Here is a 25,161-nt window from a genome sequence, read left to right as displayed (position 1 = left end):
ATGTGTGTGTGTATTATTCATAATTATTTATATTTATTTTTAATAACTGTATTATATTATACTTACAACATCATTGTTTGTTTTGTCAAAAAGGCCATGAGCAAATACAGCCACTACAAACACATTAATTATAAATGAAACAAACAATGCAATGCAGGCCTCAATAAAGTAATACATATTCGCATCTTTGATTTTTGCGGGTTGTCTTCGATCGATATCTCTCGACTAAAAAAAAATGGAAACATCTCATGTACATTTATTAGAAAAGTCGAAAAGTTGAATTAGTATATACTTTTACTATTTATTGTTCTTACTTTGACTAAGGCACTGTGAAGGTATAAATTATGCGGCATAATGACCGCGCCAACGATTCCTACAGCTTGAAGTAATACCTTGTTGTCGTAATTCATCCCATTGTACCATGGGACAAACATACCAGTTATAACGTCTATTTGAGAAGGTTCGGAAACAATGTACTAAAATATAAAAAACCAGTTTAACATAATGTCAGACTCTAAGCAATGCAATGAAATATTCTAGAAATAGATCTACCTCATAACCAAAGGTAATACCCATGACAGAAATGAGAACACCAAAAAAAAGCTCTAATTTCCGCAAACCGTATTTATCCAAGAATAAAAATGTAAATGTATCTATTACTGTAATAAGTACACCACCCCATATAGGAATCCTAGAATCCAAAAGGGGGAAATATTCCACATATCAATATTTCACAAAATCATTGTGCATTATCTACGATCTTAAGCTTTTGAGAAAGAAAGAAGAGAAAAGCAAATAAAATAATAATCAACTAAAAGTAACAATCATGCAAAGAATAAATGCATTATATATGCGACTATGTAAATATAATACAATATTTTAATTTTGCAATAAGTTGCAAAATATGTGTATCATGTAGATTTTGTAGATTATAATTTGTTTTTGATTATACTATATATATGTTTTTGATTATACTATATAAAATATTAATATTTATTCCCCTATATTTCGTATAGTTAAACAATTTTCAAGTTCTTAAATAACGACTAATTGCATCCAGTACTGAAGAGATTAATAACGCGAATCACGTTTTAAATGTTCTAGATCTCCACTCTAATCTCAAAAATGTTTTTTACATGTTAGCTTATGTGTGCATTGAAGATAAATATTAACTAATTGTATCAGAGATACTTACGCTTTATTTGATAAGAGATAAAGGGCAATAGCCGTTCCTATTACCTCTTGCATATCGCTACCGATAATAGCTATTTCAATCATTATCCATAAAATAAATCTAGGTACTTTTTTGTATTGTCTGTAACACATTTCTGCTAGATGTAGACCAGTTACTACACCAAGACGCGCACTGAGTCTTTGCATAACAAGACCTAAGAGTGTAGCGCTTAATAACACCCATAATAACTGAAAACGAAGATGTAAACAAAAAGATAATTGCAAAAATATTAATCAAACTTTTGCATAATATTGAAATAAATAAAACACATTCCAAGCAACATTTAATTTTAATGATTCTTTGCCAAAGATGTACCTTATATCTTGCTACCACTCCAGATTGTAGATCTGATTCTATGTTACCAGGGTCCAAATAAGCTATAGACATTAAAAAACCAGGTCCTGTGAAAGCCCATAATTTCCTAAAACTAAATCCTGCCTGCAAAAAAATTTCCACTTATAGTTTACATTAAGAGATAAAGTCATAAAACTATAAAGCTTTTTAAAAATTTCAAATACTGATAATATATCAAATTGCAAGTGTTAGAGTCTGGAAAGAAAGAATATGCTCTAAATAATTATGCCTAGAAATTGTCTGTAAATCATACATAAAATACAATGTCCACTTACACTTGCTATTTCTGGCACTGGCACTCTTTCATCAGCAAAATAGGTCTGATTGTTGTTCGGAGATAAGGAGGTGTTCTCAGTGGCCCTTTTATTTTCTGCTTCGTGCATACGTTGATGTGGCACTGTTGTGACAGTGGTGGCATCACCACTGGCTTTCACGTCGTAATTATTCTGCATTTTGTGTATTGATACAATACCCTAAAAAGACATTTTGTTATTTATTGAAATAAAGTCAGCTTTTCGTTTATGATGTAATTGAGCGAAGACACATATGATATCCTGATGCAGGGGGTTCGAGAAAAAAAAAAGGTAGATAAATTTTAGATAATCAGTGACCTACAAAACAACTTTAAATAAATAATAGAGTTAAACGATCACGTGTGTTTTTTGTTCGCTGTAACATCGATTATTATACAAATAAAATTCGTTACAAAACGGCAACAGTACGCTAATAATATATGAAACGAAAAATCACATGTAAATTAGTAGATCTCTATTATTTTAGGTCGCAGATATAGATTTTGCAAAAATTAGCGGGTTGAAACAAATAATTTTCAAATCTCGAGAAAGGTATGAAAAACAAAAGAATCGTGATTTCATAAAGCTGAAGGTCACATCATAATTTAATGTTATTTACCTATACGTGTTGCGATCATTGATCGTAGATCATTCGCGACTCGCGACTGTCGCAATTATATGACTACGACGTAACCAGCACACACACTGCGTAAGGACTGTTCGTACTAGACAAGCTGCAAGTCTGCGAACTTGGACAAGTAATCGTAACCAGCACACACACTGCGTAAGGACTGTTCGTACTAGACAAGCTGCAAGCTGCGAACTTGGACAAGTAATAGGGAGGGAGGGAGAAGGAGAAGAGGCTGCCAGGGATGTAACTAACAATAAGCAGAATCTCGGAGCAGACGGCAGCAGTCACGTTAACATTCATGAAACTTTTTCTTCTTTTTTCATCGTTTAATCCATATTGATCTAGCACTGTCAGCATTACTTGTTTTTCGTTTTTTTTTTTTTTTATTTTTTACAATAAAATATTCAAGAAAACCTGTTTATATTATTGTCAACTCGAAAATTATTAATTCCACAATATTTTTGTTCAGGATGGATTAATTTCACTAAATTAATTTGAATTAAAAAATCCATAAGTTTGGTTTAATGAACATTTATTAATTTTATGAGAATACTCCACAAATAAATAAATACGTGTATGTTTTAATATGTACTTATTTTATAAATATATATGTGTATTGACACGTCTAAAGTATAAGTGTTTTTCTAATGTCACAATACCTATGATTTCTGACTCTATACTGTATATATATTTCGAAGAAGTATTTATTCACGACGAAAGACCCTTTTATTTATCTATTTTATCTCATTGATACGCGGGTGACATCGGACTTTACAAAAGAGACACATGGTAAATGAAAAGTTGTGTATGTCTTGAATTACGAAAAGAAGCACGTGACACGCTTCTGGGAGATCCCCAAGTTTATCGGCATAGACGAACAGCATTAAATTATGTGAGATATTTATATATCTTTCCTTCCTCTTCCGCGCGCATACTATTATAAATTAATTCCAGAATATTGCAATATTTAATATTGCGTTTTCATCATAATTCTCGAATGCAATATTGAAATATATATGTATATATGTAATTGAAGCGCCGAGAATAATACGAGGCTTAATACCATAATTATATTGATATTACTTTTCTCTCTCTAATTATAGGATGGCGTACGAAAAAATACCACGATCTTTTTGTTAGTATCAAGGTCGCGATAAGAATTTTATGTTACATAAGGAAGCAAATGTTATATTTATACAATGTTATTTTACTATTTTAAAAGTTGTATTTTTGCTGTTCTCTAAATTTCCTATAAAAAATATCCTTCTACGATTGCGCCTTCAACAGCAGTAAAAAACAGCTTAAAGTATAGATAAACGAAAATAATGATAGTCATAATTAGATAATATAGTTAGATAAACGAAATCGAGATGTAGCGTTTAGATGTAATATCACATTAAAAATATATATATGTTCAATGACAAAAGTATAGATAATATATGTCTCGTTCATCGATTGATATCTACAAGCATTTTCATCACATCAACGATTAGATACTCGAGACGAACGGATCCGTTTTGTGTGTTGTAGTCTCACGTTTGACATTAATCATAAAAAATTTTATAAAAACGCTATATACAAGTGGTCACGTAGTGATAAACAATACAAACGATAAAAAGATATTGTACGGATTAGCTATGTCAAAAGTAAACAAATGTAGAATACATTTCGAGATTCATGAATTTGATTGCGCGCACACACACACACACAAAGCACTGTTAGCCTATTAAAATATAGAATAATTAATTTGTGTGAGTTAGTAAGTAAAGATTTGTCTTGTAGAATATAATTTTATCTCAAAATCGTAAATATTATATCTGATATCAAATTAATTATTTTATAGTGATTGTATCACGATTTTAATTGTACATCACAAAAATTCAGGAAAATAAAAATTTTAATTCTACAGGGCAAATCTTTAACTCACAAATTAATTATTAATTATATTTTAAAAAGTTAAAAGTGTGCTTTATGCGCAATAAATTCATGAATCTCAAAATGTATTAAATTTATTTACTTTTGATGTAGCTAAAAACATGGAAAACACCGCAATTACTCGATAGAGAATTACATTCCTGAAAATACAAAACGGTAGGAAAAATTTTCATCGAGATATAATAAATAGTAATAATAGAAAACGTGCTTGGGAGATATTTTTTGTATCTCAATTATTTATTCTATTGTGTGGAAAAAAAGAGAGAATAAGAAAAAACGATAATCATGTCCATATTTTTAGTAACATAAAACAAAAAATTATATGGACAGCATAAGATAAAATAATAAGTAAAAATAATAACGTAGCAGTAAAAACAAGTAAAAATAATAACGTAGCAGTAAAAATAATAACGCAGAAGAATTCACAACGAAGTATCTTTCCGCTTGCGCCAAAAGATAACAAAGAAATACAAATGAACGTTGTAAAAGCGATTACGCAATCGCTAAGCCTTAAATTTGACACGACGTGAATGGCAAAAAAAAAGCGATGAGCGAGCAAGTCGTTGTTTTTTTACAAAGAAATACAAATGAACGTTGTAAAAGCGATTACGCAATCGCTAAGCCTTAAATTTGACACGACGTGAATGGCAAAAAAAAAAAGCGATGAGCGAGCAAGTCGTTGTTTTTTTTACGTAATTCTCCCATAATTAACTACCGGAGGGGGAGGGGGAGGAGGTAGAAAAGTAATTTACCTATTATCTTATACATAAATTGTTGCAATATAAAGTGTCGTAAGTGGCTTCAATATAAAAATTACACATTTTGTTTCTGAAAAGTTTGGTGACGAAGCACGTCATGCGTCATACCACACTTTATACACGTACGTATATATCCTCTCCTACTCCATCCGAACCGTCGAACGGCTCAAACTGGTCCGCACTCTGGCAGAGAGACAGGTATGTATGTAGTGTTATAGTGTATGTAATAAACCGAGTATAGTACACGCGGTGTCTGAGCGGATTCAAAGAATCGTGAGATTCGTCAGAAATTAAATCCGGTAAACGGTAAACCGCGTGTCGCGAGCTGTCGAACGAATATCAGGACAGACAGGTTGCGTGGGTGTGGTAGAGATAAAACGAGACACGAGATTTCCGGATGTCTGGTCGGTTTGCTAAGGGAGCCCCGTTCACGCCCTGATCGAAAGGCGAACAAGAACAAGCTTGAGCTGAAAAGAAAACAAAAAGAAAAAAAGAAATATTCCTGGAAATATATCCTCTCGACGAATCAAGTACTCACCGAGTACGTATCTTCCGGGTAAATTGTATTATTATATGATTTGATTGTGTGCATGCGTATCCGTGTTATATCTGACAAAATATAAATTGGAAACGGTAATGATAATTCGGTGACGTTTCGTATGGGAGTCATTAGGTCTGTTCTTTTTAACTGCACTTTGTACGCACTTTCTTTACTTTATCTTTATCTCTGTCTCTAAATCCCTATATAATTTTAATTGTACAAAGTGCTACTAAAGTCGCGTTTTAAGTGTAGATGCAAAGGGTCATTGCCATTACGTGCTGTCAAAGCCCTTCAACTGTGTGACTTGTGGTATAGTGATCTTTTTTTATATACTGTTTTATGCTAAAGATGTGTGTGTGTGTGTGTGTTTCTCGCGCACTCAACAATTTTTCAAAAAAACAAAAAAATAATAAATTATGTTCAATAAAATTTTTGTGGTAATATAAGTGGCATCATAAAGATTGTACATATAGATAACATAACCTGTTGTGTTATAGAAAAATGTCAAACGTGGGTAATCTGGAGCAGCAAATTGCGAGCTTGCAGATCAATCACGGCGATGAAGCGGCCAAGACTATTAAACCTGGCAAGAAGATCGGACCAGCAGTGCCGCCAAAGCCAAAAAAATCTCAACCCCAGGTGAATATTCCTGTAATCTAACATTTAACTCATTATAGAACACTATTATAAAATAGTGTTTCTTTTTTTCAATTTGCATGCATCCTCTCAAACACGGATGCAACAATGGTAACAAAATATATTTATATATCGGATATTGGAGATGTTTATAGAAACTTCGAAAAAGACATGGAAATATTTGTTTCAGATACCGCAAAGTTATATCGTAAAGGCTCCGCCTATGCCATCATATAGCACAGTTCTCAATAATACGGCTTCAAGTGACAAGACTTCGAATTTGTACATGAACGCACCTTCTCCGTATGTTCCGCTGGATATAAAGAACGACTTCTCTCAAATGGTACCTACAAATGGCACGGAAGCACCGAAACTTTATCAGAACAATGACAATTTGTATGCATGTCAGCCAGAAGAGAAGTTTGAACCAAAATACAGATATGATGAGAAGAATTATTATTCCAATATTGGAAATATGCCGGCTCCACAGGTGCCTGTGGATGATCGCGCGAGCAGAGCGTCCAGAAACGCGGTGTACAGCAATATAGAACCACCAGTGCCCATTCCGGTTCCTACATACAAATATCCTAGCGAAAGTGAGAAGGATATTATATATAGTAACATACAGTGGAATTCTAAAACAGAGAACACATACTGCAACGTCCCTCCTGCACATGGCACTGGTAACAATTTTTCTAAATTAATTAAATATATATAAATTTGTGGAAAATTGATAGCATCTGAATGTGTATATGTGTGATCACATTTTTATAAAAATTTCAATGTCTAATATTCAAATACTCCCAGGAAGCTAAAAATACAATTTCTAAAAAACTTTTTTGTAGCAATATAAGGTAATACATCTTTGATTTCAGATGATTTACCACCACCGCCAGAACCATTAGAATATGTTTCTTGCATACCTGGGAATTCATTTCCACCGCCACCCGAGGAACTGCCTCCGCCACCGAGTCCGGTTTCGTCGAGTTACAGCGAGCTGCGACGTGCCACTTATCAAACCGATTTTCCATCGGGCAACTATCCTACAGATATCTACGGTCCGAGTTCTCAGTCCAGCTCGACGTATGAATCCATATACGAGCCGATTAATCCCAGACCACCATCGCAATTGTCCTGCAACTACTCAATGTATTCTGGCTACGGGTCAGCTGCATCTACTCAACCGCAGGGCAAAGTATCTCCTGTTAAAGAAGTGAGTCTCAAAATTCCATACTATATCTGAAATGTTAATTTTTGTCAATGCATTTTAAATTATTAAAGTAAAATCGACACACATTCATATGATTTAATGTATGATTATTTGTAATAACAATTTGTTATTTGATTAGAATAAATCAACTACATCGATTAATCAATAGAATAGTGATGTCTATTGATTTTATCTGTAGGTTGATGTTCTCACGGATCTATTAGTCCAAGGAATGGCAGATAACAATGAAGACAATGATATATACGGCATATGCGCGCAATGTGGACGCAAGGTTGAGGGAGAGGGGACTGGATGCTCGGCGATGGATAAAGTTTTTCATATAAGCTGCTTCTGCTGCTTTGTATGCAAGGTTAATCTACAAGGAAAACCTTTCTATTCGTTGGAAGGAAAGCCCTACTGCGAAGAGGACTATCTCAATACTCTGGAGAAGTGTTGCGTTTGTACCAGACCAATACTGGACAGAATATTGAGAGCTACTGGTAAACCGTATCATCCTTCCTGCTTCACCTGTGTCGTTTGTGGACAAAGTCTTGATGGTATACCATTTACTGTGGACGCTACGAATCAGATACATTGCATTCAATGTTTTCACAAGTAAGTTTTTTCGCGTAATTTCACTTATTTTCATAATTGTTCGTTTAAATTTTTTTTAGTCACTAATTGGCGTTCTTGTTTACGCAGGAAATTCGCCCCGCGTTGCTGCGTTTGTAAATTGCCCATTATGCCCGAACCTGGTCAGGACGAGACTGTGCGAGTAGTGGCGCTAGATCGAAGTTTTCATATTCAGTGCTATAAGTGCGAGGATTGCGGATTAGTATTATCTTCTGATTCGGAGGGACGAGGCTGCTATCCTCTGGATGATCACGTTCTCTGTAAAAGTTGCAACGCTACTCGCGTTCAAGCCTTGACATCTCATATGACAACCGAATTATAAATTATATAGCCGCGATATATAAGCCTATATAATTTAAACTGCTGCAACTCCTGGAATATTGAAAGAAATATTGAATCAAGTAGTATTGTGATTGCTGCATGGCGATATAAGATACCGCGCTATGGTATTATAGACTTTTTCATGCATACGGTTTCATACTGTTATTTGCAGTATCTCATATATTTGAAACAATATTTGCTATTCATTATATTAGCAAAGGATCATTTTTTACAATACTGTAGCTATTAGCTAGACGAAAATTATACTGTCCAAAATTATATTATCCTGTTTGGATATTTTTATCACTTGTAATACGAAAAAAAAAAAAAAAAAATTATTATTAGGCTTTATATTCGATTTATCTCAATCTGAATATGATCGATGCGCGAGAACTCCGCCACACTGCCATAATGAAAGCATTTACAGTATGTTACAGAATGACAGATGTATATCATCGACGAATTAGAAATAACGTAGATTAACTTCGACGTCCGAAGTAATTTTCCTCCTGCAGATGTGATTATAATTGTGATTCTAGTAAAGTATTCGATGTATCGTAAAGTATTTAACATGTAGTTTGTCGTTGACAGATGTACCGCTTCGATTCATATATTTAGAAATAAATTTGGGAAGTAGCGCATTATATTATTAACAGTATCGATATATGTCGGTGGAGAAGCGTGCCATTCTTTTTTTTTAACATAGCTGTTAAAATGGATTCTTTTGTAAAATTACAAAAAAAAAAAAAAAAAAGAAACAAAGAGACAGAAGCTCAATCGTGTCTTAAACATTTACCGATATAATTAGTCTTCGAATTTCTTCGCATGGGTAAGATATTACATCAAGAGGAGACTTATATGATCTTTGTATTATAGTATCAATAAAAATACAGTTTGTTATTTATGGCCAAAGAGTAACGCTTGTTTCTACCAACCGTTCTTGCCCATCCGATTGTTTCACTGTGCTTGCAGACACTTAGACTGAACACAGTCTACGATCGAGCTTTGCATGTTTTACTATTTCAATGAGATTTGCTATTAATATATCATTGTATTATTTTACTATTGTGATTGTTATTAATAGTTATACACGGTGGCTCAAGCTATCGTACTTCCTTTCAGTTACAGATTTTCTAAAGAAATTAGAGTGGCATTTTCCTTAACAAAAATTGAATTGAACATATAATCTCTTTCTACACAATATTAAATATTACATATCTCTCTCTTACTATCTTGCTAAAGCTGCTCAAAAATTAAATAAAGAGAGTTCGTTATCTATTTATTTTTCTAAAAAACGTTTCTTTTTTAGATTATTAAATCTTCGACATTTTTGTTACGAAAACATTAATTTTGAATTTGTGAGAAAAACTGTTACCGAAATGAATGCCACGATTATACAACCTGTATATATATATATATATATATAATTATTATTATATAATTGCAGAAGAAATTTACAATAGATTCGTTCTATATCATTCTTTGACTAATTTTTCTCTATCTATGATTTTTTCCATGCACAGATGTTTTGTCTTTTATTATTATTATTATTATTCTTAACATCTTGTTTTAGATACTTGCATCTCTTTTTTTATGCGTAACATATTTTTTAATTACGATAGAGCACTTAAATCTTATATAACTTTTGTGATATATATAACCTGTATGCCATTTTGTGTATAATTTATGTTTATTAATACATAAATTTATCTCACCGGTACGCGCGCGTTTGGATCGTGGAATGCACCATGTTTTATGCTTCTTCTTGGAGAATTAATGGATCGATTCTACTTATCTACGTCGTAGCAAATTATAATTCCACGTGGATACATTGTACAACAATGTGTTAATAACTCTAAGAAATAATTAACGAATTTAAAAAACAATTAAATATCTTATCAAATAAACTACAAGTATTTTGAGATTATGTCACCCACAGTAAACAAAGGCACAATAATAAATACTTATTACTTCCGATTATATCCAATATATCCAATGTGTGCAATTAATTTTGCCATCAATTTGCGGAAAATATCTTGTGGTAATAATACGTATTCGTATTAAGTACAATCGCGATATTCTTCACGAAGTAACATAATCTCTCTAAGACAATAACTATATTAAATTATATTGTTGTCTACTCTCGAAAGCTTGTACTCTTCGCTTTCGCTTTATCCACACCAATTTTTTTCGCATGGGATACTAGAGCATTCCACGATCCGGAATCTACACTCATTGTGTACTGCGTATAATACATTCGTAGATCCTATATTTTTACTACATATAGCTCTGGTGTCTATCTTAGACTCCTTTTTTTCTCTTTAGATTAAAACTATAATATATATTTTGTTTAATGTATTATATATGTATATATATTTTATATTCGATCAAGTCAGCACCATTCTACGTTAAATTTAGTACATGTTTTTTAATACTCGTTTACTAATCTAACAATATTCGATTTGTTAGCTTTATTGTACCAAAATCAACATAGAATTGCACTTTTTTTAACAATCTATCGCTCTTTCTTCTTATATAGGTACACATATAATATGTATAGTATATATATATATTATATACATATATATATTTATATTATATATATATATATATGTATATAATATATATATGAAATATGTATGTGTGCTGTGTGCGAGTAGATACACGAGCCACACGTATGCTCACATTTAAATCTGTACTTGCACGCAATAAATCACAGCCACCTATCCAGATTCGCGCGCGAGCACAAATACACACGACTAAATAATGCGTATCTCTTTTGCATATCTTCGGTATATATATATATGTCATATCATCGCTCCGATATACATATATATATGTATACATATACATATCATCATACGTACATGTGTGTGTATATGTATAAATGTATATGCATTCATGGATACATACACATACATATATGTACACATGTGAGGATGTCTTCTTCTTGTGTTCTGCCTATACGTAGAGTACTAGGTGTTGCAATAAACTGCACATACACATACACACATTCTCTCTCTCTTTTTATTTTCCTCTTTCTACTTAAGTTATTCATTCATTCAAATAATACTCATTCATGCAACTCGTTTCACTCGTTCCTCTTCTTTCTGTCTAATATTTATCTCAGCCAAACAGCAACGTCATCATCATGCGACTTTGTTGCTGTATTTTGACATTTGTTCTTTCACATTACAAAGTTCTCCAAACCTATTGTTACAGTATCATACTCTCACACTTCCGAATTCGCTGGGCTATAAGTTGGGCATATTAGCATCACGTATGCCCATAAATCAATAAATAAATAGAGGAACAACAATTCTTCAAACATCTCTTTTTTTTTCTTATAACAACATTAGAGGCTCTTGGAACGTAACGCAACAAATGTTCAACAATACAATTACGAAAACAAATAGAAGGCACTCTTGCTTTTTTCAATAAATTAATTTCTTTGTGTTAACAGTGTTCACTCGGATATTATCTCTACGCCTTCTCCTAGGCCCTTATCTGTCGCGTTCGTGTGTTTCTATCTACGTACCGATACGGATGTCACCGAAATCTTCAGGTAATGTACGCGCCGCGAAACATTTATATGACGGCGTCACAAATCTAATGTCTTTCTCTCTCTTTCTCCTTCAAATGGACAATCATAGCTACGTGAGATACGAGATAACAAATTTGTTTCACATTTACAGGTAAAAGAAATCCACCTTTGTAACAATTAGGTAGAATATTATTTAACCTTTAATATTTATAATAATTTAATTATTGTTATTTGCTTGGAAGCTCACAGCCGACACATTTTTTTTAATTCATTATTATTATTTCTCTCCTCTTTTAATATCTTACCTTATTTTCATTTGGGTACAGGGCGTTTCGTCTTCTCGTACTTGGGTCACGATTTTTCTTTTTTTTTTTTTTTCTCCCAGTATTTAACAGCTACATGTATAACGTTCAGCGCAGGATAATATGTCAACGAAAAAAGAATAACGAATCCGGTTATCAGCTCGCTCTACATTCGAAAAAGAACGCGAGATGAAATATATATTCACGGTTACTCTAACGAGAGAAAAAAACTGTAAGTACGGGTACATCCCCCCCCGCATCTTTCGGGGTAAATAAAAAAAAAGAAAAAAAGAAAAAAAAAAAAGAAAAAATGAATGAAGATGTGGCAGTGCCTTGAGCAACCGTTTATGAAATCAATCCTATCTCGCCCTCCTGTTACCCCTTTTGCTTTGTTTTTCCTTTTATCTTTTTTTTTTTTTGTTTTTGAACACATGACAAATCGCTCATCTTTTTGTACGATAACGTTATTTCTTCTTTTTTTTCCTCGGTTCTATCTTTTGCTAACTAATCTAGCCTTGCTCGCGAGATTCATGGTTTGTCGAGCCTATCACGCATATAACATCGGATACTGTAATAGTATAATATATATATGTATATATATTATATAACGTAGATATATGTAAATGACATATCTATGTGTGTATGTGTTGTGTGTATGTCTTAAGATAAGAGTTTTCTTTTTATTAATTCTCTGTTACACATTTCCCATCGGATATCATTCAAGTTAGTTTTTTTTATCTAGATACACACATTCGTTTCACTTTCTTTCCTTTCACGTAACAATTAATAATATATCATATCCTGTTTTCTCTATACATGGCTGTATAGATCGCGTTCACGCGTGTAAAGAGCTTTCGTCGGCATCACGCTCAACCGATCAGAAAGCTATTGAACTCGAAAAGATTTCGTTTCTACATTGAATGTCTAATTTTATTTTAACATGTCGAGTCTGAGATCACCAGAGAAATCATACCGTAGCGTGTATGTGTATATATGTGTGTATATTGCATGTCTTGATTCTTTTACTGTTTTTCACAGTTTGCAAGCCATCACATCTTAGGTCGAGCGTGGCTTCTCTTTAGACTCTTATAAGATCTACATATATTTATATATACTCTCGATAAGAAGACAACAAAAGGGACGCAGAGAACAAAAAAAAAAAAAAAAAAAAAAAAAAAAAAAAAAAAGGAAGAGGGCGGGGGTGAATGGAAAGCGTCTACAAAGTCAGCGCCTGCATCTGATGGCACGTATCGCTTAACTGATTCTGATCACCGGCCGCCGGATGGCCGCTCGCCCGCGGTGTATTAGGTGGCGATAACGGTAGCCTACCAGGACCGTCGCCGGCGCCTCCCAAATTGTCGTCGGCGAGCTTGCTCGTCATCGTCGTGGCCGCGGTCTGCATTATACCGTTCATCTTGTACTTGGCACTTTGTCGCAGCATCGTCGTCTGCGATGAACCGGTAGCGTTCGAGTACTTGTCGGATGGCTTCCGATTAGCCAATGTCTGACCCACGGAATACCGGCTGCGTTGACTGTTGGCAGGATGTTGCTGTTGCTGCTGCAGTTGCGACGAAGGCATGGAAGGTGACTGATAACGATTCTGGACCGGAGCATAAAACTGGACCTGGGGGGTGGGTGGTGAGAGAGTTGGAAGGGGTCGTGTCATGGGTGAGTACGGAGCTGGCGGTGGGCTCGCCGGTTTCTCCTGAGCATCCTTCGACGCATCCGCATTTGCCCGCTCGGCTGGAGACAGGCGAGAGGACAATGTTGTCGTCGTCGTCGACGTCGTGGACGTGACGACGACGGCGGCGTTGTCCGTCTTAGAAGCGTCATTGTTATTAGGCCGACCATTGTTGTCGTTCCCAACGTGCAAGTCTAATCGGGCAGCGCCTCCTCTATAGTTGTTATTCGACAGGTAATTTCTACGACCCATAGAACCGTAACCACCATTGCCCATCGATTTGTTGTTACCCGCCGCGCCGATTTCGTAGTAATGATCGTCGCTGCAGTTTCTTGTGCGTCCATTCGAAGAATATTCATAGCCGTGAATAATATTCGCGTTGCTCGACTTGTACGAGCCACCGTAATTGGACGCCGTAGCATGATTAAACTTGTGCGCGGTCTGACTCGAGCCGTAGCCGCCGCTGCCGGACCTGAGGATCGCCGACGAGCCCACGTTTGATCCAGCTGTCCTCCTATTGTACTGAACTGGCAATCGCGACGACACCGCTATCGTCGAATACTTGTGTGAGTAACCGTCCACCCCCCCATTTCCGCTACACCTTCCGCTGTTGTGCGACTGTGAACCACCCTGTGTGTTCTGCGATTTGGGTGCGTGTGTGTTCAACGGATAGCCGTGACCTTGACCTCCCTGACCGCGTAAACCGTTATTACCTCCCTGACCGCCCATATACTTATTGCCGCCGCAGTCTCTGGAATTGTGACCGTGTGTCTTCGTGTTGATGTCGTAGCTGGATTGACGCGGTGAGGCCGAGAACGGTGTCGGCAGGAGACTGCCGGATGATGCGTTGTGATGCGTATAGGGCGGCGGTGCGTGTGCGTGAGAAATGTACACGGTCGGATGATAGAGAATGGCGCGACAATGCATCGGACTGGCGGCACAGTCCTCGCTATCGTTCTGCGGTGCGGTGTGTATCGCGATCGGATGATAATTAGCATGGTAACGACCGGACACGGGGAATTTGACGGGCATTAGGGGCACCAAAGGCGTTCCCGGTGAGCCTGAAGAGGCCTGTTGCGTTTCACCGTGCGGTTGCTCCGAATGGCTCGGCGTTGGACGTGAATCCTACGATTTTATTTCACAGAATAATGTCTGTCTAAATTCAATACGCTGCATGGTAAAAAAAGAAACGCGTATTCAGCAACGATGAGCATTCATTATATGGCGATAGATACCACTCATCAGAACCCGATTTCACGACTGATTCCATTTCTTTATCGTTCATTTGATACTGTTTGTCGCACTTAATCATTCACCATAATTCCAATCTTCTCATGCAGTATAATTGAATAAATCTTCAGTAGCAAACGTAACGTCGACATTTATAGCAATTACTAACATATATACTATTGTTCTATCGATAGTAAATAATTGCAATAATGATATTACTTTTGTAGAAATTTGGAAGCGACGCCAAAGAGATTCATCCGATCCATCCCGAATACAATCGCTAAATGCTAAATGACTAAACACGTGTAAGCCAAAAAAAATTCCGGTGATATACATAGAAAAAGATGAATTTACCTCTTGTGGAGCAGTCTGACTGTCAGACGTGGAGGTTTGCTGGCACGATGTGGCGTCCGTAGCATACAGCAATAGCTGCTGTTCAGTCAATCCCATAGGCGCGTGCGGCGGCGGCGGCAGCGCGGGGTGCGGTCCAGTTGCAAAAGGATAGTACAGATGATCCACTTGCGCTGGGGGAGGAGGCGGACCCGCTGGCACAGGTGGATGATGATGCGGGGGCGGTGCGGCAGGTGCGTAAAAGTGCGTTGGATGCTGAGGTGGGAGAGGCGGCGACGGGCCCGTTGGCGGACTGGTCGCTCCTGTACCGTTATTGCCGTTGCTGCCGGAACTATTGCCATTACCACCACCACCACCACCACCGTTGCTCGTATTGCTCGGCGAACCGCCGGTAGTAGTGTACAAGTACTGAGGTGCCCCGGCGGCGGCCGCCGCTCCTGCGTAGTACTGTTCGTACTGTAGACAAAATAGGCAGAGATACGTTTAAATATCCGGTCGCTCGGAAACATGAATACTGATGTGAATATTTATGGCAGCTATTCGCGTAAACATTAGTCAATTCTTCATTGTATTTCATTTTCCAATTGGAAATAAAAAAGTTTTATTCTCTTCGAGTGTATAATATAAATTACATTTTCCTAAATTTTAAATATAAGTTGACGAGCAAACTAAGAATGCATTGCAATTACAATATACTACTTCATTATTTCCATCTCAATCGATTATAAAACGAAAATAACAGTGTCATAAATCAACAATGGGAAATCTTGTGTGTGTATGTGTGGTCAGTGTTAAGTAAAAATCTATTTTTTTATGCAAATGTCTTAATCTTGAAGTCTTAAGTAAAGAAATATACATAGCGTTTGTAACTGAAAAATTTAAGATTTTCCTTTATGTTTAATCTGTATTATTCAATGAAGTAATATAATTAAAGAGTAAATATGTATTAAACAGAAAATAGATCAAAAGTCATATGTAAAAGACATAACGGCAAAAGAAATATAAATGTTATTCTTATATGAAAATATTTAAATTATATAATCGATGTTTCTCTACTTTTATTTAAAGATAGAAGTAGAAAGAGATGGTGTGAATTGATCGAATTAATTAACTAAAGGTTACGGGAATAGCCCTATTTTAGTGAAAATAAACCAGTCTATAAATATAACTGTATGAAAATCACAGTGAGGCTTTATACTTTGATGCGTGATATTTCCATAATGACCTGTCATTTCCTAGATTATTCCAAGTTAGGAAAGAGATGTGTATGTAAGAAACAAGTCAAACAATCAGGGATTACATTGATAGATGAAGCGTTAATCATTACATAGCGTAACTATTAGCAATTTTTGATGTAAATCCTTTTGTTTTTTTTACTCTTCTCTATTGTTATATAAAATAAGAAAATATTCAGATTAAGCCATTCAAAACCCACATTGCGTGCATGCCGATATATTGCCTATAATACATTCTCGATAATTTACAGAAAGTGATCTTCAGTATATTCTATTTTCGCTCTATTTTTCCAAGTGTCAAGAAAGAGAATTTGGCTCGAAAAGAAACCTATTATAAGATAATATTACACAATATCGTTTCAACAAAGCTTTTTGCGTATGAAAAGATCGTGTGCTACTTGAAGATTTGTCGAGTGCGACTTAGAGATCAGAAAGTGAAACTACAGAAGGAAAAATGAAGCAGGCGATCATGCTGAATAAGTACACAATCGGTAAGCATCTTAATATATCTGTTACAATACTTAATCATAATTTATTAAAAAATAATTATGCATTAATAAAAATTAAAACAAATGAGGAAAACGATAAAGAAAAAAAAGAATGAAGAAACCATATCGAATAGATCTATGATACATTTAAGCACTAATTATTGAAATTTACTGATTATTTATTTTTTTCTGTTCATTACTGTTTATATGCACATAAATTTTTACTTTAATTGATTATAAATATGGTTATCATTTATTATGTTATTAATAACATCATTACCACACTATCAGTCTCATTATAAGTGTTATTAAAATTATATTATCATTAATGATGCATTTACGTTCACTATCATCATTATCTTCCACATTATGTTGATTATTCTATTTTATTTATTGTAATTAATCAGATTGTATATTATTTAATTTTTCTTTTTGCTATAAATTTATATATTTCTCAAAATGCGTCCTTCTACTCATTTCGATTAGATTCAATTATTTCGCGGTTATAACAAACTTATTTAAATCGTCAAAAATTAGCTTAAGAATGTTCTGAAATCGGTGAATGCAAGTTACAAATCGTGAGACAATAAAGGCGATGAACGAACATGCATCGATAGGCCGTGCATCAAGAAATTGGCAAAAGAAAAAAAAAGTGAAATGCTCAAGAGATGACGAGCGGCATGCTAATCGTTTTGCCATAGACCTTATACCTTTAGACCTCAATACTGTATAGCGTCGAGAAGGACGTAAGTAGGCATTTGCTGAGGGTTGGGTAGAAACGCCGGTGGTATGGCTTCTCCCATCAGACCGTTTGTCTATCAAACCGTAACCGATATACACCATTTAATAAAGATACAGACAAAGACGGTCAGAATCTTATGCTAGGATCTATCTATATGTTTACACGTGTGAGGGGAAACCCAGGAACAGCTAAAATTGGAGAGTGAAAGAAGAGAGTATGAAAAACGATCGGGAAGCGATCGATATTCTTTTACATACCGGCATAGGCGAATACTGATATTGTTGCGGCATGTACAGCGATGGGGCTGGACATGGATACATCACAGGAGCAAATGTTTGATGATTGGTGGCAGCTTGAGGTCCTGGAAAAAAAACATTTAAACAAAAATTAATCAATTTAGCCTGCGCCGGTTATGTGTCGTAAGATCAATGATTAGCATAACTGTATCTCGATTAGGCAAAGATTGTATGTTTGCATTTGCTAGAAAAATTCGTCTTGCGATAATATGTAACGTACGAATTATCTATATTTATTTCTATTTTTCATAGATACATAATTAATTAACAATTTGATTAAACAGTTAAAAAAATTCGTACAATCTCTTTCGTTCTATTGCAACAAATTTTACGGTGTGACTGTACGAATGCATATATATGACACTCGAGTAATGCTTACCAAACACTCCTGTGGCTTGATAAATCGTTCCTGGATCCGTAGGTGGAGCGATAGAAGTCGCTGGTGCGGGAGCTGCCGTATTGTAGAACGTCATACCATTCTGATAAGCGAGACCCATACCTATACAACGTAACAGGAGAGAGAAACGATTAGAAATGCGAGCTTTGCAGTCTTCAATCATTGCACTGAGTATATAATGTATATACATAATACATACATATGCAATTATACATATATAACATACCGTTCGCGTAATAGTAAGTACTTGTAGGCACGGAAGGAGGCGAACCGGTACTACCGTCGAAGGATCTAGAGAAGGGCTGCTTCTTGATCGCGGGTGCTATATTAAGCTTCCTTTCTCTCAAAACAATGCATTCGGCCTAGAGTAAAAAGAAAACAGGTCAGTGAAGAAAAGCATAAGTTTGATATGTATTTCAATCGTGTCAATCGTCAAAAGGCGCAATCAATTACGAACCTCTTGTTGAAGTCGCTTGGCTTCTTCCTCTGTTTCAAAGGTGACGAAGCCATAGCCCTTTGACACGCCAGCGCGATCTGAGATAATTTTCGTGGCCTTGACATTGCCGTAGGCCGAGAAGAGCTGGGCGAGCTCCGCTTCGCTGGTGCTCGCCGAGATGCCACCTACGAAAATACGATTCGGTACCAACGTACCGTATTTCGGCGCAGCCATCGTAAGACTCGCGGCCGAGGCAGGGCTAGAGGCAGGACTAGACCCCTCCGTACCACCGGTCGAAGCCGAACTCTATACAACAATCAAATCAGTTTTTTTTTTATTCGTCATATCGCACAGGGCGACAATTATTTCTTTCTCTCTCTCTCTCTCTCTCTCTCTCGAGATTCCTCGACGTAGAATTGGAAAAGTAATACTAAAATCTTAATCATCGCGCGATTTTACACAGTCAATAGTCGAGTATCTGGCATGCACTAGATTGCGATACGATTGCTTTTGACAAACGGAAAATCTGTGTAAAAAATAAAAATTATAAAATAAATGGAAGAAAAAATTTAGATCCTCAAAGAATGTATATTCATTCTATGTATGGTTTAATGCATTAATACGCATCTCTTTTAATTATTAATACGCATCTCTACTTAATTATTAATTCTAATACATAGCTTTTTACGATTTTTGTTCCACCATCAGAAAGTACCCTCCAATAATAATTCATCTGTCTCGAAATGCAAATCAATATATTACTTATTCGTGTGAATGTATTCGCACATTGACAAAAATAAAGATAATAAAAATGAAAAAAAAATGTCGCTATTGCAAAATGCGCGTCGCTCTTTCTCGACAATGCTTCGACCTTCCTTTTATATTCGTACACTGTCATTACAATTCTATTAAACGCCGACACATTCGCGATATCGCCACAGAAACATTCGAAAACGCGCTGCCGATAAGTTGTATACATATATAAACACCGATCGTTAATTAAGGGAACTCTCGTCGAGTGAGAACGACGAGTCGAATTACGAGTCGAGAATGTGGGAAATTACGTACAGAGCGATTGCCGAAAGTTTATATTTCTCTCATGTTTCCCGAAAGCGTAGATATTTCACCTTTGGAATCAAATGCGCAGCGAAATGCTATTAAAGTATCATACCTATTCACGTATAAAATTGAAGGAGCATAACTTTATCGTAATTACATAAATAAAATATTCATACAAATTATCGTAAGTCGACTAAGAGACTATTAAAATTTAGCGACTTAAAACACGATGGAGTCACTACAATATATTTACACATATAGCGGAAATGTTCGTTGAGTTTACTATAATGGCTTTTTGTAACGAAAAGATTAATCTCGATTTATTTATTTGCTACACAAAATTACATGCGTCTATAATTTTTTGTTATATTCTTTTTCCTCGTTATAGATATTTGTATATTTCTTCATATATGAATTTAACGTCAGAAAATATTGCAATTTTTGGCTATATACTTTTGACTTGGCCGGAAAAGATATATTGATACAATGATTTTCGCAATTGATATTTTTCCTTGTTCTATAATGCGCGCGTTTCGTCATTAATGAAATATTTATGAACAACATTTAATGGCAAGCAAGTTTAACATTTTTCACGGTAAGATAGCACAAAGTGTATACAGAAGCCACGCGACGAATCTCAATAAATTTCGATCAATTCACCGACTTCAATTCAAGGAGATTTAAAAAAAAAATACATATGAAGAAGAATAAAAGAAAATATGAAAATGCAAGTGAGATAATAAATTATTAGATTTCACTAATGATATACTGTATAGGATACGATAACGCTCAAATGATGGAACTGGAAAAAAGGGAGAGAAATGAAAAAGCCGTTATGTGTCTCGAATAAAAGAGAAAAAGAAATCACCCAATTGCACAACGCAACATTAAAGTGGAAATGGGATTGCATAAGAACCTATGTATTAGAATTAACATTTTAAGAAATCATAAAAATGCATTTATTCGCTTTTTTTATTTCTTATTTACTTCAACAAAGTAATAAGAATTATATATTATACGGTATCTGTATTTTGTATTTTTGTCATTTTTTTCTATGCGTGTTACTTTACTAATACGCATTCTACTTGATAAGCATCCATTTTCATTTATTCAAAATGTTAGATTTAAAAATAATTCTTTAAATTTTATTTCTTATAATTAAAAATAATTCTTTTCTTTCGTAAATCTGTCAAATGAACCGGGTATATACGCTTACAATACCCACATATACACATACCATCGAATATTTCCCTCGCTCAACGAACCCCGACGAAGGTTACCCTAGATTCCTATTCGAGGAGGAATCGAGACGAGAGTAAAGAGGAGTCGATTCGAGTGAGATTTCGCGGAGATTAGGCATAACGCGTGCAGCTGCGTGATCGGCATTCGGGGCGCGAGGGGAAGCGCGAGAAACGAAGCGCTACGCAGAATATTGACTAGTAGCAATCGTAGACGACACGTCGACATATTCTAGTTAACGCAAAATTTAACGCGGAAGCACGCGATGCAGGTACAAACATGTGCGAGGAAAGAGAAGAACCGAGAAGCACTCGCGCGCGGCGCTACCCCACCCTCTCGATGACAGTCAAAAGCGCAAACAAACAAACAAACAAACAAACAAATAAATAACCAACCAACCAACCAACCGATCAAACAAGCGAGCAACATACACGGCGTGCATTGTCTCGAACGTGTCGAGCGAGAGAGAACGCTATCTCACATAGCGTGGATCGCACTCGAGTTCCATCGCCCCGGAATCCGCGAAAATGATCCCTATGTTTACACTCGCGAAATGTATGGGCGACGAATGCGGGCCGTAAGGTCCATTTTCGCGTATCTACGACGTCTAAAATTTTGACAGATTCGTCGTTTAGAACGACGACACGCGAGATATTTACGGAATCCGATCGCCTTCCCCATCCCTAGCGACAACAAAACCTGAAGGTGTGAAAAAACGACAAACGAGGATCGTAGACAAGCGCGACGGCCGTTTCCCCGAACGCTCTATATGTACATATATTCGGTCTATATCCGCGCGCCACGGAAGATCGTCAGGTGAGATCGCCTCCGAGAAAACGAGAGCAACGGAAGAGGGGGAAGGGAAAGAGAAGAGAGAAATACTTGGCGCGAACGAGACACTTTCGAACGCGGGGTGCCTCGACAGATCGAGTGTCGTTTGTCGTTGTGTCGTCGTTCTCGTCGACGAGCGATCTCGCGATTGCTTTGTCCGCTCTAATTCGTATAGGTTAAAATCGGATTCTGCAAAAAAATGTCGGCGCACGTCGTACGTGACGAGCAACGACGTTGCACGACATGTGGAACAAGAAAAACACATCGTCGCCCCGATAAATATCTAGGCTCTCTCTTTCTTTCTTTCTCTCTCTCTCTCTCTCTCCCTCCTTCGAGGGTGTTAACGTCGGACACTCACCATCTTTCGACGGATTCGAATGCGCAGGAGGATCCGTTGGCGGCTGTCCCGGCGGCTCGATGGTACCCTGGCCTCGCGCGAGGTCACCTGGACGCCCAGGGACTGCCAAGGACCGTTGCACCGACCACTTCAGCAGCACTTCCAGCCTCCGGCGGAGAAGCTGCTGTCCCGTCTCGCGTAAACCTCCAAACACTACGGACAGGCAACTCTTACAAGATGGCGGCCGATGATGCAGCGCCGCGTAAAGTCGAATCGCCGAACTATTAGACTGTGTATATGCTAATATATAGATATATTTATATACTATAGTATAGAGATTTGTTCTTTGCAGCTGCATGTACTATACTCGTTTATGTTTATCTCTTTCATATGTTGAATGTAAAAAGAATAACAGTGCAGTTGTAATGAACACATCTTATGTATATATATTTTTTTCTCTGGAGCTCTAATCACTTTTAAATTGGACGCACGTGCACATTGAAATATTCCTGCGATGTCAATAAATACGTTGATTGCCTAACAAATTTTGCACGCAATCACGTTATTGCAAAATTCTCGTCGTAGACACTGACAACGAAATCCTGTCATTTTACCAAAACGCTCAGCCGTTTTATAAAAAGATTGCAAATTGAGGAAATACACTTTATTCGATATATTCAGCTGACTTACCGATCGGAATAATATTCGCCCAGCATGCAGATTGTCAGTAATCTGCCAAAAGATTGACAACGGATTCTAGCAAAAGTTGCGTCGATTGCATTCGTATTATGTGCCTGTTTTACTAACAGAGATATAACTAGCGATGTATTTCTCGATAGGCGCAGTAGGCGCGCGTTTAATCTAGGGCCCCAGAAACTTTAAAGTGTCAAAATTGTCACTGAATATAATAACACAAAATCATAAAATGGCGGCAGAATGTAACATAGATCTGACGGCAATCAACGTATTAAAAAATATTAAAATTTTTCTTCATTTAATTGATATTATCTAGTATTTTACCCTTCTTTCAATGTTTACTCCGTTGTGTTGGCATTTGCATGCAACACACGCGTCTATTTAATTGTTTGCGTTGGGGTCGTGTCTCCGACAGATATTGTATTTTTCGGACCAGGAATGTCAAACACGTCTCATGCACGTTAATAGGTCGTGATATCATGACAGATTAATCACATAGACTTGCTTGTGAAAATTATTTAGAAGATAGGATTTCAATGCAAAGGATTAATAACTATTGTACACAAAACATACGGCAAAGGAGTAATCGTGCAATAAGGAATAATATATAGAGATTTAACTTTTCGCTCTTATAGAAAATTTTATTGGTTATTTAATCTTTTTTTTTTTACCACATATATATACCTTGCTGCGCTCTTTGTGCGAGAATAATTATTCTCGATATTGTTTTGCGCCAAAGATTGCTTCAACATAATTAAAATAAAATAAAATAAAATAAAATAAAATAAATAAATATTTTATTCATCGAAGAGCAAACCAGATAAATAACTTACGTTCAATACGTTATGAATGTATTCGATGAATGTCCTCACACGATACACTTCGATTCGCGTCCTATATTGAATAAACTTCGAGAATACGTGATTTTCAGTCGGCGATCCACGTCGTTATCGATGTTGGGCATCATCCAGTTGTCGAATCGATGTATAAACGAAGAAATTCGAATAATAGAATACTAAAATACGAACGATGAACGAGAAAACATGCACAAAAACGGGAACTGAAACTAAAATGAACCTCGGAACTCAATGCATTGTTCCTTGCAGTCTTTCCAAGTCTAACTTCCGATCGAAACAACTATCGTGTTGCACGTTATTAATGGAATGTATTATATTACGGAAACGGCTAAAAATTTTCGGAGAAATTATTTTTCATAAAGGAAGGCGCGTTGATCGTTAAAAACGCAAAATATTATTACATGATCGTACAATTATATGAGATGTATTGACTAACGTTGTATAGAAATAAAACTGACTGGCGCAAGATTGACATTCAAGTGTTTTGACAATATATGCGAAAGAGAATGTAAAGAGAATATATAAAAGCGATAGATAGCTCAAAGTTCTTCTTTTTGTAAATTATTTTAATTGTGCAAGTCAAAAATAATTGTAGAATAAAGCCAAATTAAAGTAGTGACATCTTTAAATAACTCCACGATACTTGAAGCGATTTACTATAGTATTTTATCGACAACAGTTACTTCGAAAAAAATATGATCTTTTTAAATATTTAAAATAACATTTTGTTATTAATTTTTGAAAAGTTTAGATATATTAATTTTGAAAATTAAATACATCTTCTGATAGCAAAACTATAATCGTTACATTTTTTCTCATATTTAGAAATGTAAAGTGTCAATATTATTTGTAAATATTAGATATATGTATATAAAAGATTTCATATATATATAT

At 35.8% G+C, this 25,161-nt stretch overlaps 3 protein-coding genes across 21 annotated transcripts in view; 1 reads left to right on the top strand and 2 right to left on the bottom strand.

The window, feature by feature from the left end:
* The window catches only part of LOC115239909 (protein Malvolio), a 6,986-nt gene extending 4,348 nt beyond the window's left edge, over window positions 1-2,638 (bottom strand). For 12 of the 13 annotated variants that reach the window (XR_003884688.1, XR_003884690.1, XR_003884689.1 and 9 more), the window contains exons 1-7: window positions 2,501-2,638; window positions 1,864-2,061; window positions 1,550-1,672; window positions 1,196-1,422; window positions 553-691; window positions 315-476; window positions 67-225 (exon numbers count right to left, since the gene is read on the bottom strand). Coding sequence is in view for 6 of the 13 variants with exons in the window: in XM_029814763.1 (XP_029670623.1) it covers window positions 67-225; window positions 315-476; window positions 553-691; window positions 1,196-1,422; window positions 1,550-1,672; window positions 1,864-2,040 (987 nt within the window). In the remaining 7 variants the exon portion in view is untranslated. Of the gene's footprint in view, window positions 1-66; window positions 226-314; window positions 477-552; window positions 692-1,195; window positions 1,423-1,549; window positions 1,673-1,863; window positions 2,062-2,338; window positions 2,404-2,500 lie in introns of those variants that run through there. The other variant, XM_029814760.1, reaches the window with a different exon arrangement.
* A 2,532-nt stretch (window positions 2,639-5,170) lies between these two features.
* On the top strand, window positions 5,171-9,450 carry LOC115239911 (thyroid receptor-interacting protein 6). Of its 5 annotated transcripts, none has more exons than XM_029814766.1 (6): window positions 5,171-5,403; window positions 6,244-6,385; window positions 6,597-7,065; window positions 7,258-7,595; window positions 7,792-8,207; window positions 8,295-9,450. In XM_029814766.1, the coding sequence occupies exons 1-6, from the start codon at window positions 5,303-5,305 to the stop codon at window positions 8,545-8,547; spliced, it is 1,719 nt and encodes a 572-aa protein (XP_029670626.1). In that variant the 5' UTR covers window positions 5,171-5,302; the 3' UTR covers window positions 8,548-9,450. The 5 variants fall into 5 exon arrangements, with proteins under 5 accessions (XP_029670626.1, XP_029670625.1, XP_029670627.1 ...); XM_029814765.1 differs by having other exon boundaries at window positions 6,573-7,065; XM_029814767.1 differs by having other exon boundaries at window positions 5,391-5,746; window positions 6,573-7,065.
* Window positions 9,451-10,224: 774 nt separating this feature from the next.
* The window catches only part of LOC115239908 (trithorax group protein osa-like), a 16,859-nt gene continuing 1,922 nt past the window's right edge, over window positions 10,225-25,161 (bottom strand). Inside the window, exons 1-8 of one of the 3 annotated variants that reach the window (XM_029814755.1) lie at window positions 24,244-24,946; window positions 22,736-22,927; window positions 19,270-19,554; window positions 19,039-19,174; window positions 18,795-18,914; window positions 18,377-18,480; window positions 15,658-16,110; window positions 10,225-15,198 (exon numbers count right to left, since the gene is read on the bottom strand). In XM_029814755.1, coding sequence (XP_029670615.1) covers window positions 13,609-15,198; window positions 15,658-16,110; window positions 18,377-18,480; window positions 18,795-18,914; window positions 19,039-19,174; window positions 19,270-19,554; window positions 22,736-22,738 — 2,691 coding nt within the window. In that variant the 5' untranslated portion in view covers window positions 22,739-22,927; window positions 24,244-24,946 and the 3' untranslated portion in view covers window positions 10,225-13,608. Of the gene's footprint in view, window positions 15,199-15,657; window positions 16,111-18,376; window positions 18,481-18,794; window positions 18,915-19,038; window positions 19,175-19,269; window positions 19,555-22,735; window positions 22,928-23,404; window positions 23,999-24,243; window positions 24,947-25,161 lie in introns of those variants that run through there. The other 2 variants (XM_029814756.1, XM_029814758.1) reach the window with 2 other exon arrangements.

The sequence above is a fragment of the Formica exsecta genome, unplaced genomic scaffold (genome assembly GCF_003651465.1).
Source record: "Formica exsecta isolate Colony F162 unplaced genomic scaffold, ASM365146v1 scaffold4, whole genome shotgun sequence".
NCBI classification, from domain to species: Eukaryota; Metazoa; Arthropoda; class Insecta; order Hymenoptera; family Formicidae; genus Formica; species Formica exsecta.
This window is presented reverse-complemented; position numbering and strand designations above follow the sequence as displayed.

Coding starts and splice junctions, on each gene's coding strand:
- LOC115239911 (XM_029814765.1), top strand. CDS start 5,303: ATGCGTCATACCACACTTTATACACGTACGTATATATCCTCTCCTACT. Junction 5,404..6,243: donor GCACTCTGGCAGAGAGACAG/GTATGTATGTAG, acceptor GTTGTGTTATAG/AAAAATGTCAAACGTGGGTA. Junction 8,208..8,294: donor TGCATTCAATGTTTTCACAA/GTAAGTTTTTTC, acceptor TTGTTTACGCAG/GAAATTCGCCCCGCGTTGCT.